Below are 13,934 nucleotides of genomic sequence, written 5' to 3'. Positions count from 1 at the left end.
GGACCCCCTGTCCTCAGGGACCCCCTGGTCCTCAGGGACCCCCTGTCCTCAGGGACCCCCTGTCCTCAGGGACCCCCTGTCCTCAGGGACCCCCTGGTCCTCAGGGACCCCCTGTCCTCAGGGACCCCCTGTCCTCAGGGACCCCCTGGTCCTCAGGGACCCCCTGGTCCTCAGGGACCCCCTGTCCTCAGGGACCCCCTGTCCTCAGGGACCCCCTGGTCCTCAGGGACCCCCTGTCCTCAGGGACCCCCTGGTCCTCAGGGACCCCCTGGTCCTCAGGGACCCCCTGTCCTCAGGGACCCCCTGGTCCTCAGGGACCCCCTGGTCCTCAGGGACCCCCTGTCCTCAGGGACCCCCTGGTCCTCAGGGACCCCCTGTCCTCAGGGACCCCCTGGTCCTCAGGGACCCCCTGTCCTCAGGGACCCCCTGTCCTCAGGGACCCCCTGTCCTCAGGGACCCCCTGGTCCTCAGGGACCCCCTGGTCCTCAGGGACCCCCTGTCCTCAGGGACCTCCTGGTCCTCAGGGACCCCCTGTCCTCAGGGACCCCCTGTCCTCAGGGACCCCCTGGTCCTCAGGGACCCCCTGGTCCTCAGGGACCCCCTGTCCTCAGGGACCTCCTGGTCCTCAGGGACCCCCTGTCCTCAGGGACCCCCTGTCCTCAGGGACCCCCTGTCCTCAGGGACCCCCTGGTCCTCAGGGACCCCCTGGTCCTCAGGGACCCCCTGTCCTCAGGGACCTCCTGGTCCTCAGGGACCCCCTGTCCTCAGGGACCCCCTGGTCCTCAGGGACCCCCTGGTCCTCAGGGACCCCCTGTCCTCAGGGACCCCCTGGTCCTCAGGGACCCCCTGGTCCTCAGGGACCCCCTGTCCTCAGGGACCCCCTGTCCTCAGGGACCTCCTGGTCCTCAGGGACCCCCTGTCCTCAGGGACCCCCTGGTCCTCAGGGACCCCCTGGTCCTCAGGGACCCCCTGGTCCTCAGGGACCCCCTGGTCCTCAGGGACCCCCTGTCCTCAGGGACCCCCTGTCCTCAGGGACCCCCTGTCCTCAGGGACCCCCTGTCCTCAGGGACCCCCTGTCCTCAGGGACCTCCTGGTCCTCAGGGACCCCCTGTCCTCAGGGACCCCCTGTCCTCAGGGACCCCCTGTCCTCAGGGACCCCCTGGTCCTCAGGGACCTCCTGTCCTCAGGGACCCCCTGGTCCTCAGGGACCCCCTGTCCTCAGGGACCCCCTGGTCCTCAGGGACCCCCTGTCCTCAGGGACCCCCTGGTCCTCAGGGACCCCCTGTCCTCAGGGACCCCCTGTCCTCAGGGACCCCCTGTCCTCAGGGACCCCCTGGTCCTCAGGGACCCCCTGGTCCTCAGGGACCCCCTGGTCCTCAGGGACCCCCTGGTCCTCAGGGACCCCCTGTCCTCAGGGACCCCCTGGTCCTCAGGGACCCCCTGTCCTCAGGGACCCCCTGGTCCTCAGGGACCCCCTGGTCCTCAGGGACCCCCTGTCCTCAGGGACCCCCTGGTCCTCAGGGACCCCCTGGTCCTCAGGGACCCCCTGTCCTCAGGGACCTCCTGGTCCTCAGGGACCTCCTGTCCTGCATGTTCTAGATGTTCCCTGCTCCAACACTCCTGATTCTAATGAACGGGTCGTTATCAGGCTTCTACTGAGCTTCATAATGACACGTTCATCAGAATCAGGATTGTTGGAGCAGGGAACATCTAGAACATGCAGGGCAAGGGGTCCCCGAGGACCAGAGTGGAGAAACACTACTGTAGAACACTCCTTAGTAGAGCTGATTAAATACTCCTTAGAGTTCTCACGGAAGGTTGAAGGGACGCTGCTAAATGATAATTTCTCTCAGAGAGACAACAGCAGCGCATTCCTCACATGGGTTGAATCATTTTTTAACCCTTGTGTTATCTTCGGGTCATTCTGACCCATCAGTCATTGTGACCCACCGTCGTATTGCGACAGATTTACTGCATACAAAGACAAAGTGAAGCATTTTCTTTTAACAGCTAGGCTGTCTCAGACCCCCCACATTGCAAAGGTTAAAAGAAAATTATTTTAATTTGTTTTTGTATTGGGTAAAATTGGGTAAACACAACGATGGTTCATTATGAACCTTTGGGTCATGTGACCCGAAGGCAGCACGAGGGTTAAGGGAGCTTCACTATAGCGCCATCTAGTGAGCAGGCTGCCATCTGCAGGCTGCCATCTGCAGGCTGCCATCTGCAGGCTGCCATCTGCAGGCTGCCATCTGCAGGCTGCCATCTGCAGGCTGCCATCTGCAGGCTGCCATCTGCAGGCTGCCATCTGCAGGCTGCCATCTGCAGGCTGCCATCTGCAGGCTGACATCTGCAGGCTGCCATCTGCAGGCTGACATCTGCAGGCTGCCATCTGCAGGCTGACATCTGCAGGCTGACATCTGTGTTTGATGCTGACCCAGGAAACACTTGGCCTGGCCCTAAATAAATACACATCACCCTTCTGTACAGCACTACTTGGGATATCTGTGGTAGAAGTAGATCTTTGCATTTGATACATGATCGTCGTCTTGTGTACACATGCCGTTCCTTGGCATTACTTGCTGTAGTCCTGGTGGAACAGCAGTCTGCTGTAGTCCTGGTAGAACAGGATCTTTCATTCTTACCGCTCAATCATCCAGTTTCACTGGACAAGTTATCGGGGTGGAAAGACTGAAGGGTGGGTTGCCAGGTTTGTACTCAACAGCTGTAGTGACTCACATGTTGAGATGCTCTGGAGTGAGGGAACGATGACAGCTGGACACAGACCTGGCCACCCACCCCTCTGGGACTCACCTGTTGACTGGCCGTGTGCTTGCAGGTGCACAGGTGAGGAGCACCTGCAGTACATGGGAGTCGGCTACACCAACTGGGATCTCTGGCAGAACCACGTTGCCTTGGCAATCATGACCATCCTCTTCCTCCTCATCGCCTATCTCAAACTGCGCTTCATCAAGAAGTTCACCTGAGTTCACCTCAGATTGAGTCGGTTCAACAAAAAAGTTCATGTTGACAAGTTCCCCCGCTACGTTTTCAACGTTCAAATGCCAGTAGCAGGTCTGTACTTCCGCTGTTAATCTACTTCCTGTTTAACTTCAGAGTGGACCGGTGGTTTGCACTGGTGTTCTACAAATACTCATCTGATCTCAGAGCTGCAGAATCCTTCATTAGAAGTATTGGGTCTTCTGTTTACTGTTTATTTATGAGTCACTGATGTTTCTTCTTATAAAAAATTATAATTTGCCATGCCTTACCTTTGAAAAGTTACTTAGTTCGTAGTTTTAGTGAGGATTTAATTCGGATTTGCAGAGATTTTCTGATTACACAAAAGTATTGTTGAATGATTACATTGAATTACTGATTGTATGTTAAGAACATAATTATTGTAACTGATTTGAGTGAATTTTTGGTGATTTTGTATAACGTTCTGTTTCTGACAAACCTTTTTATAAACCTCTTGTGAAGTGTCTCATCCTTATGTTCCTCGACATGTCTTGTTGACTTTGTCTCCATATTTATGTGTGAGTTCTTTGGTCAAGGAACTGGTTCATGGTGCACAGATGCTGTTATTTTCTAGCTTCAGGAAAGATTTACTAACTTCACGTTTCTGGTCGTCTTCAATTCCAAACATTAAAAGTAAATATACATGTATGTCCTCTGCATGACGTCACTCATTATCAGCATCAACTTAAATTGTAAGGCTTGATAGACCATCACACATCCATCTCGTTTAGTTATGGACATCAAACTGTTGAAACATATCTACATGCTGGAGAATAAGAGGAAACAATGACTCTGGGTGCTTCAAGACATGAACACACAGAGTACTTCCTGGTTGTGACATGGGACATTTTAATTGGTCGTCCACATCAGGGATATATACTTAAAGGTAAAAAACACAAAGACTACGGGCTCCTGTGAGGTACACACAGCACAGGAATCCAAACTAAAACATGAGTTTCTCATGAAGACAAGATGCACTCCAAATCGAAGTTTGTTTCAAGTTACAATATGTATCATATTTGTCCTTAAACAAAGTATTTGTAAATCATAACAAAGTGATACAGAAGATGGGAAAGTATAATGCAGGATGTGGCGTACCTTATGATACTATATCAAAAGCAACAAGTAAAAAACTAACAGACTAGACCATTTTGGGTCTGATGTCAAAAGGTGCCTTGACAGACATACTGTGTTACCTGCACAGGTTAACACAGCTGGTAATACTACTATGTACCTGTGTTACCTGCACAGGTTAACACAGATGGTAATACTACTATGTGCTCTTAGAATATAAACCATGAAATATCCCTTGTAGGCTTCAAGCCCTTCTCACATGATCAAGCCCCTCTCACATGATCAAGCCCCTCTCACATGATCAAGCCCCTCTCACATGATCAAGCCCCTCTCACATGATCAAGCCCCTCTCACATGATCAAGCCCCTCTCACATGATCAAGCCCCTCTCACATGATCAAGCCCCTCTCACATGATCAAGCCCCTCTCACATGATCAAGCCCCTCTCACATGATCGAATACTTCGTTTTGAACGTCCATCATCTTGACAAAATCCTTCATGTATTAAGGTTCTCCTAAAAGAGATTTATTTTCTTCACAAACGTTCCTGTTTGATCTCACTCTGTGCGTTTGGGTGGATAAAGGGTTATAAAGGGTTATTAACGTTGATATTCTTGATGCTACGCCTAAATATTTACCTTTAAATTGTCATAGTGTAACTGACTGTGTGAAAAACAGTCAATGGCAAATCATCTTAAATCTGAGCTGGAACAGACCAAGCATAGTATATATACCCTAATATAGTATGCATAAAAATATCCCTTAAAACTTCCAGATTAACACTTGATTTTGACTCATATAACTCAATAATTGATTGACTTGATTCACAGACACCAGCATCTTAAGACTTGAACCGGTTAAACAACACAATCTTCCCTCCATGTGTGACATTGGAACATCTCTCGTTGTCATGGTTTCACACATGGCCACTCCCATTTCCTCCAGACTCCGGCCCGTCATTGGACAGGGAGGAGGAGGGGCGGGCGCTACGTGGGCGGGCCTGGGCCCCGGGGCCAATGGGAGTGGGCGGCTGGTGGTGGCTGACCTGTGAGACGGTGTCGTCAGACTCCCAGCGTTCTAACTCCTCCCTCACCAGCCTCTCCATCTGCTCCCTGTGAGCCTCCGTGTCCCTGCCAATCCTCTCATCCTGGAGAGGGGAGAGGGAGGGGAGGAGTCAGAGAGGAAGAAGATAGCAAAAAGAGAACTGATGGTTTTTCAGCAGTCTCCCCAGCACGCCTCACCTCCATAACCTCGTCCAGCAGTCTCCCCAGCACGTCTCTCCTCACCTCCATAACCCCGTCCAGCAGTCTCCCAAGCACGTCTCCCCTCCATAACCCCGTCCAGCAGTCTCCCCAGCACGCCTCCCCTCCATAACCCCGTTCAGCAGTCTCCCCAGCACGCCTCACCTCCATAACCCCGTCCAGCAGTCTCCCCAGCACACCTCACCTCCATAACCCCGTCCATCAGTCTCCCCAGCACGTCTCCCCTCCATAACCCCGTCCAGCAGTCTCCCCAGCACGTCTCACCTCCATAACCCCGTCCAGCAGTCTCCCAAGCACGTCTCTCCTCCTCAGCTTGGCTCTCTCCATGGCCTCCAGCTTCACCATCACAGCATCCATCTTGGACACAATGCTGCCGATGGAGTGCTCCATGCGCTCCACCCTCCTCACCAGCCTGTTACACCACCGTTACACCATGGTTACACCACCGTTACACCATGTTTACACCATGGTTACAACACTCCCCACCAGCCTGTACACACTACTGTGCAATTTAGTGAATTTTTGTTTAGTAATTTCTTAAAGCATTTTTGCAACAAAAAAAAAGGTGCCTAAGACTTCTGCACAGTACTATACACGTAGTATATATGAATATGAATTGTATTTTTATATTTTATTTTCACGCACACTTGGAACTCGTCATAGGACACGCCCCCTGAGCTGCTGCCACGGCGACGGGAGCTATGGCCGCTGTCCTCGTCGTCATCCTCCTCAGAGTCGTCCTGGCAACGGGGGAAGCTCCGCCCACTTGTTGCCCGGGGCAACGAGCTGCGTTCCAGATCCAAGTCCTCCTGACAGAGACACACTGAATACCTGAGTGTGTGTGTGTGTGTGCGCGCGTGTGTGTCTGCGCGCACGTGCATGTGTGCGCGTGTGTGTGCTCGCGTGCATGTGTGTGTGCATGTGTGTGTGTGTATCCCTCACCCTCTCCTTCTCCAGGTCGTCCTTCATCTGCTGGCGTTCCTGCTCAGTGAGCTCCTGGTCTCCTCCCTGCTCGTACTTGGAGAACACGGCCTCAATCTCTGCGTCCGTGTGTCCCTTCCTGAGGAACACCAGAACATCTCAACACACACCTCTAACCTGAGGAACACCAGAACATCTCAACACACACCTCTACCCTGAGGAACACCAGAACATCTCAACACACACCTCTACCCTGAGGAACACCAGGACATCTCAACACACACCTCTAACCTGAGGAACACCAGGACATCTCAACACACACCTCTACCCTGAGGAACACCAGAACATCTCAACACACACCTCTACCCTGAGGAACACCAGGACATCTCAACACACACCTCTAACCTGAGGAACACCAGAACATCTCAACACACACCTCTAACCTGAGGAACACCAGGACATCTCAACACACACCTCTAACCTGAGGAACACAGGACATCTCAACACACACCTCTACCCTGAGGAACACCAGGACATCTCAACACACACCTCTAACCTGAGGAACACAGGACATCTCAACACACACCTCTCCCCTGAGGAACACCAGGACATCTCAACACACACCTCTCCCCTGAGGAACACCAGGACATCTCAACACACACCTCTCCCCTGAGGAACACCAGGACATCTCAACACACACCTCTCCCCTGAGGAACACCAGGACATCTCAACACACACCTCTCCCCTGAGGAACACCAGGACATCTCAACACACACCTCTAACCTGAGGAACACCAGAACATCTCAACACACACCTCTACCCTGAGGAACACCAGGACATCTCAACACACACCTCTAACCTGAGGAACACCAGGACATCTCAACACACACCTCTAACCTGAGGAACACCAGGACATCTCAACACACACCTCTAACCTGAGGAACACCAGGACATCTCAACACACACCTCTAACCTGAGGAACACCAGGACATCTCAACACACACCTCTACCCTGAGGAACACCAGGACATCTCAACACACACCTCTAACCTGAGGAACACAGGACATCTCAACACACACCTCTCCCCTGAGGAACACCAGAACATCTCAACACACACCTCTAACCTGAGGAACACCAGGACATCTCAACACACACCTCTAACCTGAGGAACACAAGGACATCTCAACACACACCTCTAACCTGAGGAACACCAGGACATCTCAACACACACCTCTAACCTGAGGAACACCAGGACATCTCAACACACACCTCTACCCTGAGGAACACCAGGACATCTCAACACACACCTCTAACCTGAGGAACACAGGACATCTCAACACACACCTCTCCCCTGAGGAACACCAGAACATCTCAACACACACCTCTAACCTGAGGAACACCAGGACATCTCAACACACACCTCTAACCTGAGGAACACCAGGACATCTCAACACACACCTCTAACCTGAGGAACACCAGGACATCTCAACACACACCTCTAACCTGAGGAACACCAGGACATCTCAACACACACCTCTCCCCTGAGGAACACCAGGACATCTCAACACACACCTCTAACCTGAGGAACACCAGGACATCTCAACACACACCTCTAACCTGAGGAACACCAGGACATCTCAACACACACCTCTAACCTGAGGAACACCAGGACATCTCAACACACACCTCTCCCCTGAGGAACACCAGGACATCTCAACACACACCTCTAACCTGAGGAACACCAGGACATCTCAACACACACCTCTAACCTGAGGAACACCAGGACATCTCAACACACACCTCTAACCTGAGGAACACCAGGACATCTCAACACACACCTCTAACCTGAGGAACACCAGGACATCTCAACACACACCTCTAACCTGAGGAATACACACGCTCCGTCTCTCTCTTCTCCCCCACCCCCCATACAGGCCTCACTGGATGAGAACCATCAGGACTCAACCGTCACCATGACGACGAGGAGCTGTGGTTCAGGTGTTCTGACTCGTCAGCGTATTTAAGGTATCGTTTACAGATTTGATATGAATGGAACAATTACATTTGTTATCAGTACAAAAAATAATCCCTGAGCGTGTTTTTTAATGAAGGCTCAGGTGTTTTCCATCGGGCAGTGTTGTGGTCACCCTCGGAGGTCCTGTCTGAGCTGGTCCAGGTGCAGCTTGGCGCCGTGCTGACGGAGGCTGGCGGAGATGTCATCCACCGTGGTCTTCTTCAGTCGCAGCTTCATCAGGGCCCTGTCGCAGCCCTGGAGGAGGGGGAATTTGAACCAGCGACCTCTTGATCTGCAGTCAAATGCTGTCAACCATAGAGCTATTGCTATTCCCTTAACATCTACATATGTTCAAAACAAAAAACTATGATTTATGTCGTAAGTTATTGCTTGTTACATTTACATCGTAACCCTAATGTAACGTAAAAGTTTGTTCAAATTTAAATGGCTGCCACAATCCTTATTCAACCAATTCACAGTATCCCTTCGGTATTTATAGTATGTCAAGTTCCACAGCAAAACTATAAAAAGTAAATATCTGTGATGATATGAAGTGAGAGAAGGAACCTTTCTGATGAGGTCTGTCATCTGCATCTCTGGCCTCTGCTGGGCCATGTCTGTCTTCACCTCCGAGTAGCTGTCGTTAATGATGGCCAGGAACATGTTCTACAGAGAACACAGAACATGTTCTACAGGAACACAACAGAACATGTTCTACAGGAACACAACAGAACATGTTCTACAGAGAACAGCAGAACATGTTCTACAAGAACACAACAGAACATGTTCTACAGAGAACAGCAGAACATGTTCTACAGGAACACAACAGAACACGTTCTACAGGAGAACAGCAGAACACGTTCTACAGGAGAATAGCAGAACACGTTCTAGAGGACCCTGACCCTCACCATGAGGATGAAGAAGATGAAGAACACAAAGGTGGTGAAGTACACAGGCCCCAGAACTGGGCTGGCTGCCTCTATCTCTGAGAACTCCAGATCTCCCAGGATGATCCTGAACTGGGTGAAGCTGGAGAGAAGCCGAAGACAAGGTCAACCTTTTACATGTTGAAGGAGAAAACTGAGGTAGGAGATGACTGAAGCACTTTAAATAACTTACTGAAATAACTGGTTCACTGGGCCCTACACAGTATAAACAACACTTAAATATCGTAAAATTAGAACATTATACTGTAATATGATATAAGCTGACTCACATGCAACCCTGGAAGGTGCTGAAGTCGTCCACCTGTGTGCCGAACAGCAGGTAGGCCAGCTGGGCGTAGGCCACGAAGATAATGAAGAACATGATGGAGAAGCCCAGAAGGTCTCGGGCACAGCGAGACATGGTGCTGGACAGCTGACTCAGCGTCCTGTTCAAGGTGATAAACTTGAACAGCTGAGGGAGAGGGGGAGGGAGAGAGGCAGGAAGGGAGAGAGGGGAAAGGAAGGCATGAGTCATAAACGTTATAAAGGTTTTTACAGATATCATTGAATAATAATGCCCTCAGACTGGCACCAGACCTTGACCCAGCAGAGGAAGACGAGGACCGCGGCCATGTTGTTGAAGTGGACCTGCAGGCTGGCCAGTGGGCCAAAGCAGGGGTGGCCAGCCTGGTTCTCCAGCAGGTGTTTGAGGCGGCTGCTGACCATGGACGTCCTGGTGATGTTCATGATGATGGCAGCTATGCTAAGCTGGAGGAGACAGGAGAGGAACAGACGTTTTAGATTCAACCACACTGGCTTCAAGGTGATATGATTTTATATTATATAATATAATTTTATATAGAATTTTATCTTACTTTAGTTTGTATTAAATTCTATTCAATCTTATTTCTATTTAAATCTTATTTTGCTCCTTCCCTATTTTAAAGATGGCATTTCCTCTGAATAAGTTCAAGGACGTGTTACAAGTGGAGTATCTAAACCCGCTTCCTAATGCGGCAGCCATTTTGTGTCTAAACGCACCACTACGATGAGCACGTCCAGGCAGTTGCACAGGCTCTTGAAGTAGTGCAGGCGGTGGATGTGTATCTCCAGGACCTCCTCCACCACGTAGTACAGGGTAAACAGGCAGAAGGCCAGCTCACACATGCCCACAAAGTAGTCCCAGCCCGACGTGTAGCGAATCAGACGCACTGTCTGGAACTGCCAGGAAGTCAACACACCGCCCGTGGCGGGAAACTCCGCCAGCAGCCTGTTGAACACACATACACACCCCCCCCCCCCCACACATACACACACACATACACCCCCCACACACATACACACACACATACACCCCCACACACACACACACACATACAAAAAAAATGACCCCTGACAAGCCAACTCAATCAAACAAAACCGAAACCCGAGGAACTGGGTTCTACCTGGGGGGAGGAACTGTGTTCTACCAGGGGAGAGGAACTGGGCTCTACCTGGCGATGCAGAAGAGGTTGATGTTCCCGTTGTAGACAGAGAAGTCAAGGAACACGGCCCGGGTTCCTCTGTCCAGCCACAGGTTCTCCCTGAGGGAACGCAGCAGCTCTGCGGTTCGCTCCCGGCTCCGCCCCAGGTCCTGGTAGAACCCGCCCCCGGCGTAGGTGGACACCTGCCCCCCGGAGCTGCTCCCATTCAGACGGCCCTCTTCTGTGTAGCGCCACCTAGGGACCGGAGGCACCGCCATGGCGGACAGTTATACTAACGTTTACCTTTATTCATCTAGCAGATGATTTTATCAAAAGAAACATAGACCTAGAGCAAGTAGAAAGTACAGCAAAAGATCAAGGATCAGAACGTACACAGTCTACAATACAGACCTGAGAGGTCCGAACATAAGAGAGAGAACTTGGATCTTTCAAAATAAAGACCAGCTCTTCCAGGAGAGTTCAGAGAGAAAATGAAACGTACGCAGTTCCGTTCTTGGGTCCGAAGGGGGTGCTGTCCTCGTTCCCAGGGGTGTAGGCGTCGTAGCAGTCCAGCTGCGCGTCCTGCAGCTCCCCCTGCAGGTCGGGGTGCACAGAGCAGGAGCGATTGTGAACTCTGACTTGCCGCAGCCGAGGAACCCCCAGGAGAAGGTTCTCCTGGAAGATCAGGCTGTGGTTCTCCAGCAGGGAGCTGTTGGGGTTCCACGACTCCCAGTACATCCCATCCAGGAAGGGTCCCTCGGTGAACTGTGGGGAGGAAAGGAGGGGAGGGTGGAGGGGGACAATGGGGCAGAGAAGGAGGGCGGAGAGGGGGGTAGGAGGGAGAGGGGGAGGAAGAAAGAAAGGAACTGGCGTGAGCTGACCATCAGAAACAATGATGGGACACAGTCAAGCCAGCAGCAACAACCTAACGACCGTGAGCTAAACGCATCAACAGGTCATTTTAAAGGGCTCCAGTCAGAGATGATCTGTCACCTTCCAGAAGTCCTGCGTGGTGACCAGGGTTCTGAAGGTGGTGTGTTCCCCAGGAGAGAGAGGGCTGTCCAGGATCAGCTGACTCATCACCCTGGTGTAGTGGTACATGTTGGAGCTCACCGCCCCGTAGCTCACTGTGCAACACAACACAAACACACTCGTGATGGCTTTCCTGAACACAGCTCTGATTGACAACAGGTCCACTCTGCGTGAAACGTAGATGTAGCCTACTAATGCAAGTCACTCTCTCTCTCTGTGTCTCTTTGACAGAGATCTTGAACAAAAGTTAATTGTTCATAATCTCCTCCTCTCTCTCTGCCCCCCTGTCTCTTCAGGTCTCGACCTCTGTCTGTCTCTCTCCATCTTTCCCTCTCTTGCCAACTAGAGCAGCCAAAATGAACATCTCTTCAGAACAATGTTTCAACTCTGAATGTTTGAATCTGGTTTTATTACTGAGTAATTACAACGTTACAGGCCGGTCAATTAAATTAAATGAAGTTAGTGTGTTTCTCCTCTGGTGGACCATACGAATGAGTAACATTTGCATTCCTGGTTTTACCTGGCTGTTTCTACCTAGCTGGTGTACTCACGGATGCACAGGGTGATGAGGAACATGACGTAGGTGATCATCTCCCTCAGGACATTCCTCAGGTAGCGCTCGCGGGTGCTGTCGCTAGCCTCCATCAACTGCGTGCCCCAGAGAACTACGAGAGGTGAGATTAGGGTGGAATATCCCTTTAACCCTCGTGCTGCCTTCGGGTCACATGACCCAAAGGTTCATAACGAACCATCGTTGTGTTTACCCAATTTTACCCAATACAAAAACAAATACAAATAATTTTCTTTTAACCATTCCAATGTGGGGGGTCTGAGACAGCCCGACAGTTAAAAGAAAATGCTTCACTTTGTTTTTGTATGAGGTAAATTTGTCACAATACGACGGTGGGTCACAATGACTGATGGGTCAGAATGACCCGAAGATAACACAAGGGTTAAAGGCCTCCAAGGACCATTCATATTCAAGCATTTTATGTGGGTGGGCTGACATATCCGGACCTTTGAAGATTGTTTTGCCAAGAAACAATAGTTTGAGTGAGTTTTACTGTGTGGACACCCACACAGTCCACAACCCGTATCGTATGTAATAGGCTATATTACTTATTGACAAAAGTTGCGATCTGCAATAAAATATATTAAAAAACACCAACTTCTTATCTTCTTGATGATCTGTTTCATACAGGTGAGACGCTCCGGTCTGTCTTGCTGCAGAGCATCCACAGTCGGGGTGGGGTACAGCCCTCGGTGCATTCTGGAACTGCTACCGGTACCACCGTAGCTTCCCAGTCCGCTGCTGCAGCTAGGACTAGAAGTTGCGGATACCGATCTCCGCCCTGGGCTAGCCGGGGGCCAGTCCGCCTCCATCATCTCATCCTCGGGCTCGAACCCCGGGTTATCCCGGCTCCAAGCTTGTCTGGAGGGAGGGGATGGCGTGCCAATGACTCCCCCAAGACCCAAGTCTTGGTGCTGGATATTTTCCATCTCTATCCCTTCGCTCGTGTCCATTCGGTGAGGCAGAGACGCACCCGTGGCGCTCGCAGGGACCCTGCCCGGTTGGCTCAGCGGTTGCTGTGATTTGACGCGGGGTGAGCTCATTGTGTTGGTCCAGTAATGCAGATCTAATAGTCCACTACATTTACGAAACTAGTCAGAACCCCTCCAGTCACTACAGTTGTTATGTTCGGCCATCGCACTTATCCTACCACGGAAAATATTACGCACCATTAAAATATTTGGTGAAAGACTGTAATTTCATAAAGGTGGGTACTCAAATTCCCACTTTGCTTGGTTGAATAAAACAGAGAAATGATTTGTGAAGTTACCGATTATATCTTGACATAAACTACACTTGTTATAGCCTACTACTAAAACAGAATAACAACTCCAGCAGCCTAATCTTGTCTGTGTCCAAAAACGATGACCCATCTGCGTTGATCTGCGTTAAACTTTAGCAAAAGTTAATAGTTTGCAGTCGTAACAAATTAACAAAAGTTTGTGGCTTACACTAAACTGACTTCTACAAAGCAAATTCCTCGCTCAAGAAAAAGAAACCAAACATTTTCCTCTTTATCCCGCATCAGCCATCTTGTTCTCCACTGTTCCCCCAAATTCTCACATTCTCATTTGCTGGAGACTCGGATTACATTAGTCATGGCGTCACGACCACTGGGTTCTTGGATGCGCATCTGGAAAATTCACCACAG

The 13,934-nt window shown here is 50.7% G+C and overlaps 2 protein-coding genes across 5 annotated transcripts in view; one reads left to right on the top strand and one right to left on the bottom strand.

The window, feature by feature from the left end:
• abcg2d (ATP binding cassette subfamily G member 2 (JR blood group)) overlaps positions 1-2,987 on the top strand; it is a 16,116-nt gene extending 13,129 nt beyond the window's left edge. The window contains exon 9 of the mRNA XM_062478262.1: positions 2,840-2,987. Within this exon, the coding sequence (XP_062334246.1) occupies positions 2,840-2,987 (148 nt within the window). The remainder of the gene's footprint in view (positions 1-2,839) is intronic.
• Positions 2,988-3,853: 866 nt separating this feature from the next.
• Positions 3,854-13,864, bottom strand: pkd2 (polycystic kidney disease 2). 4 transcript variants are annotated; one of them, XR_009932175.1, is made up of 16 exons: positions 12,882-13,864; positions 12,264-12,377; positions 11,674-11,807; positions 11,183-11,445; positions 10,711-10,935; positions 10,259-10,487; positions 9,815-9,985; positions 9,508-9,689; positions 9,200-9,320; positions 8,859-8,957; positions 8,425-8,546; positions 6,299-6,416; positions 6,002-6,165; positions 5,621-5,768; positions 4,557-5,241; positions 3,854-4,404 (listed from the first exon to the last, which is right to left on the bottom strand). XR_009932175.1 is itself a non-coding variant. In XM_062478120.1 (15 exons), exons 1-15 carry the CDS (start codon positions 13,324-13,326, stop codon positions 5,011-5,013), a joined length of 2,766 nt encoding a protein of 921 aa, XP_062334104.1. In that variant the 5' UTR covers positions 13,327-13,864; the 3' UTR covers positions 3,854-5,010. The 4 variants fall into 4 exon arrangements, 2 of the variants coding, with proteins under 2 accessions (XP_062334104.1, XP_062334105.1); XM_062478120.1 differs by having other exon boundaries at positions 3,854-5,241; XM_062478121.1 differs by having other exon boundaries at positions 3,854-5,241; positions 6,002-6,162.
• Between the last annotated feature and the right edge of the window lie 70 nt (positions 13,865-13,934).

Source organism: Osmerus eperlanus, chromosome 14, assembly GCF_963692335.1.
Source record: "Osmerus eperlanus chromosome 14, fOsmEpe2.1, whole genome shotgun sequence".
NCBI classification, from domain to species: domain Eukaryota; kingdom Metazoa; phylum Chordata; class Actinopteri; order Osmeriformes; family Osmeridae; genus Osmerus; species Osmerus eperlanus.
The sequence above is the reverse complement of the archived record's forward strand: the minus strand, read 5'-3'. Positions and strand labels throughout refer to the sequence as shown.

Coding starts and splice junctions, on each gene's coding strand:
- pkd2 (XM_062478120.1), bottom strand. CDS start 13,326: ATGAGCTCACCCCGCGTCAAATCACAGCAACCGCTGAGCCAACCGGGC. Junction 9,321..9,507: donor AGCACCTTCCAGGGTTGCAT/GTGAGTCAGCTT, acceptor GCTTCTCTCCAG/CTTCACCCAGTTCAGGATCA. Junction 5,769..6,001: donor TCCTATGACGAGTTCCAAGT/GTGCGTGAAAAT, acceptor GTGGTGTAACAG/GCTGGTGAGGAGGGTGGAGC.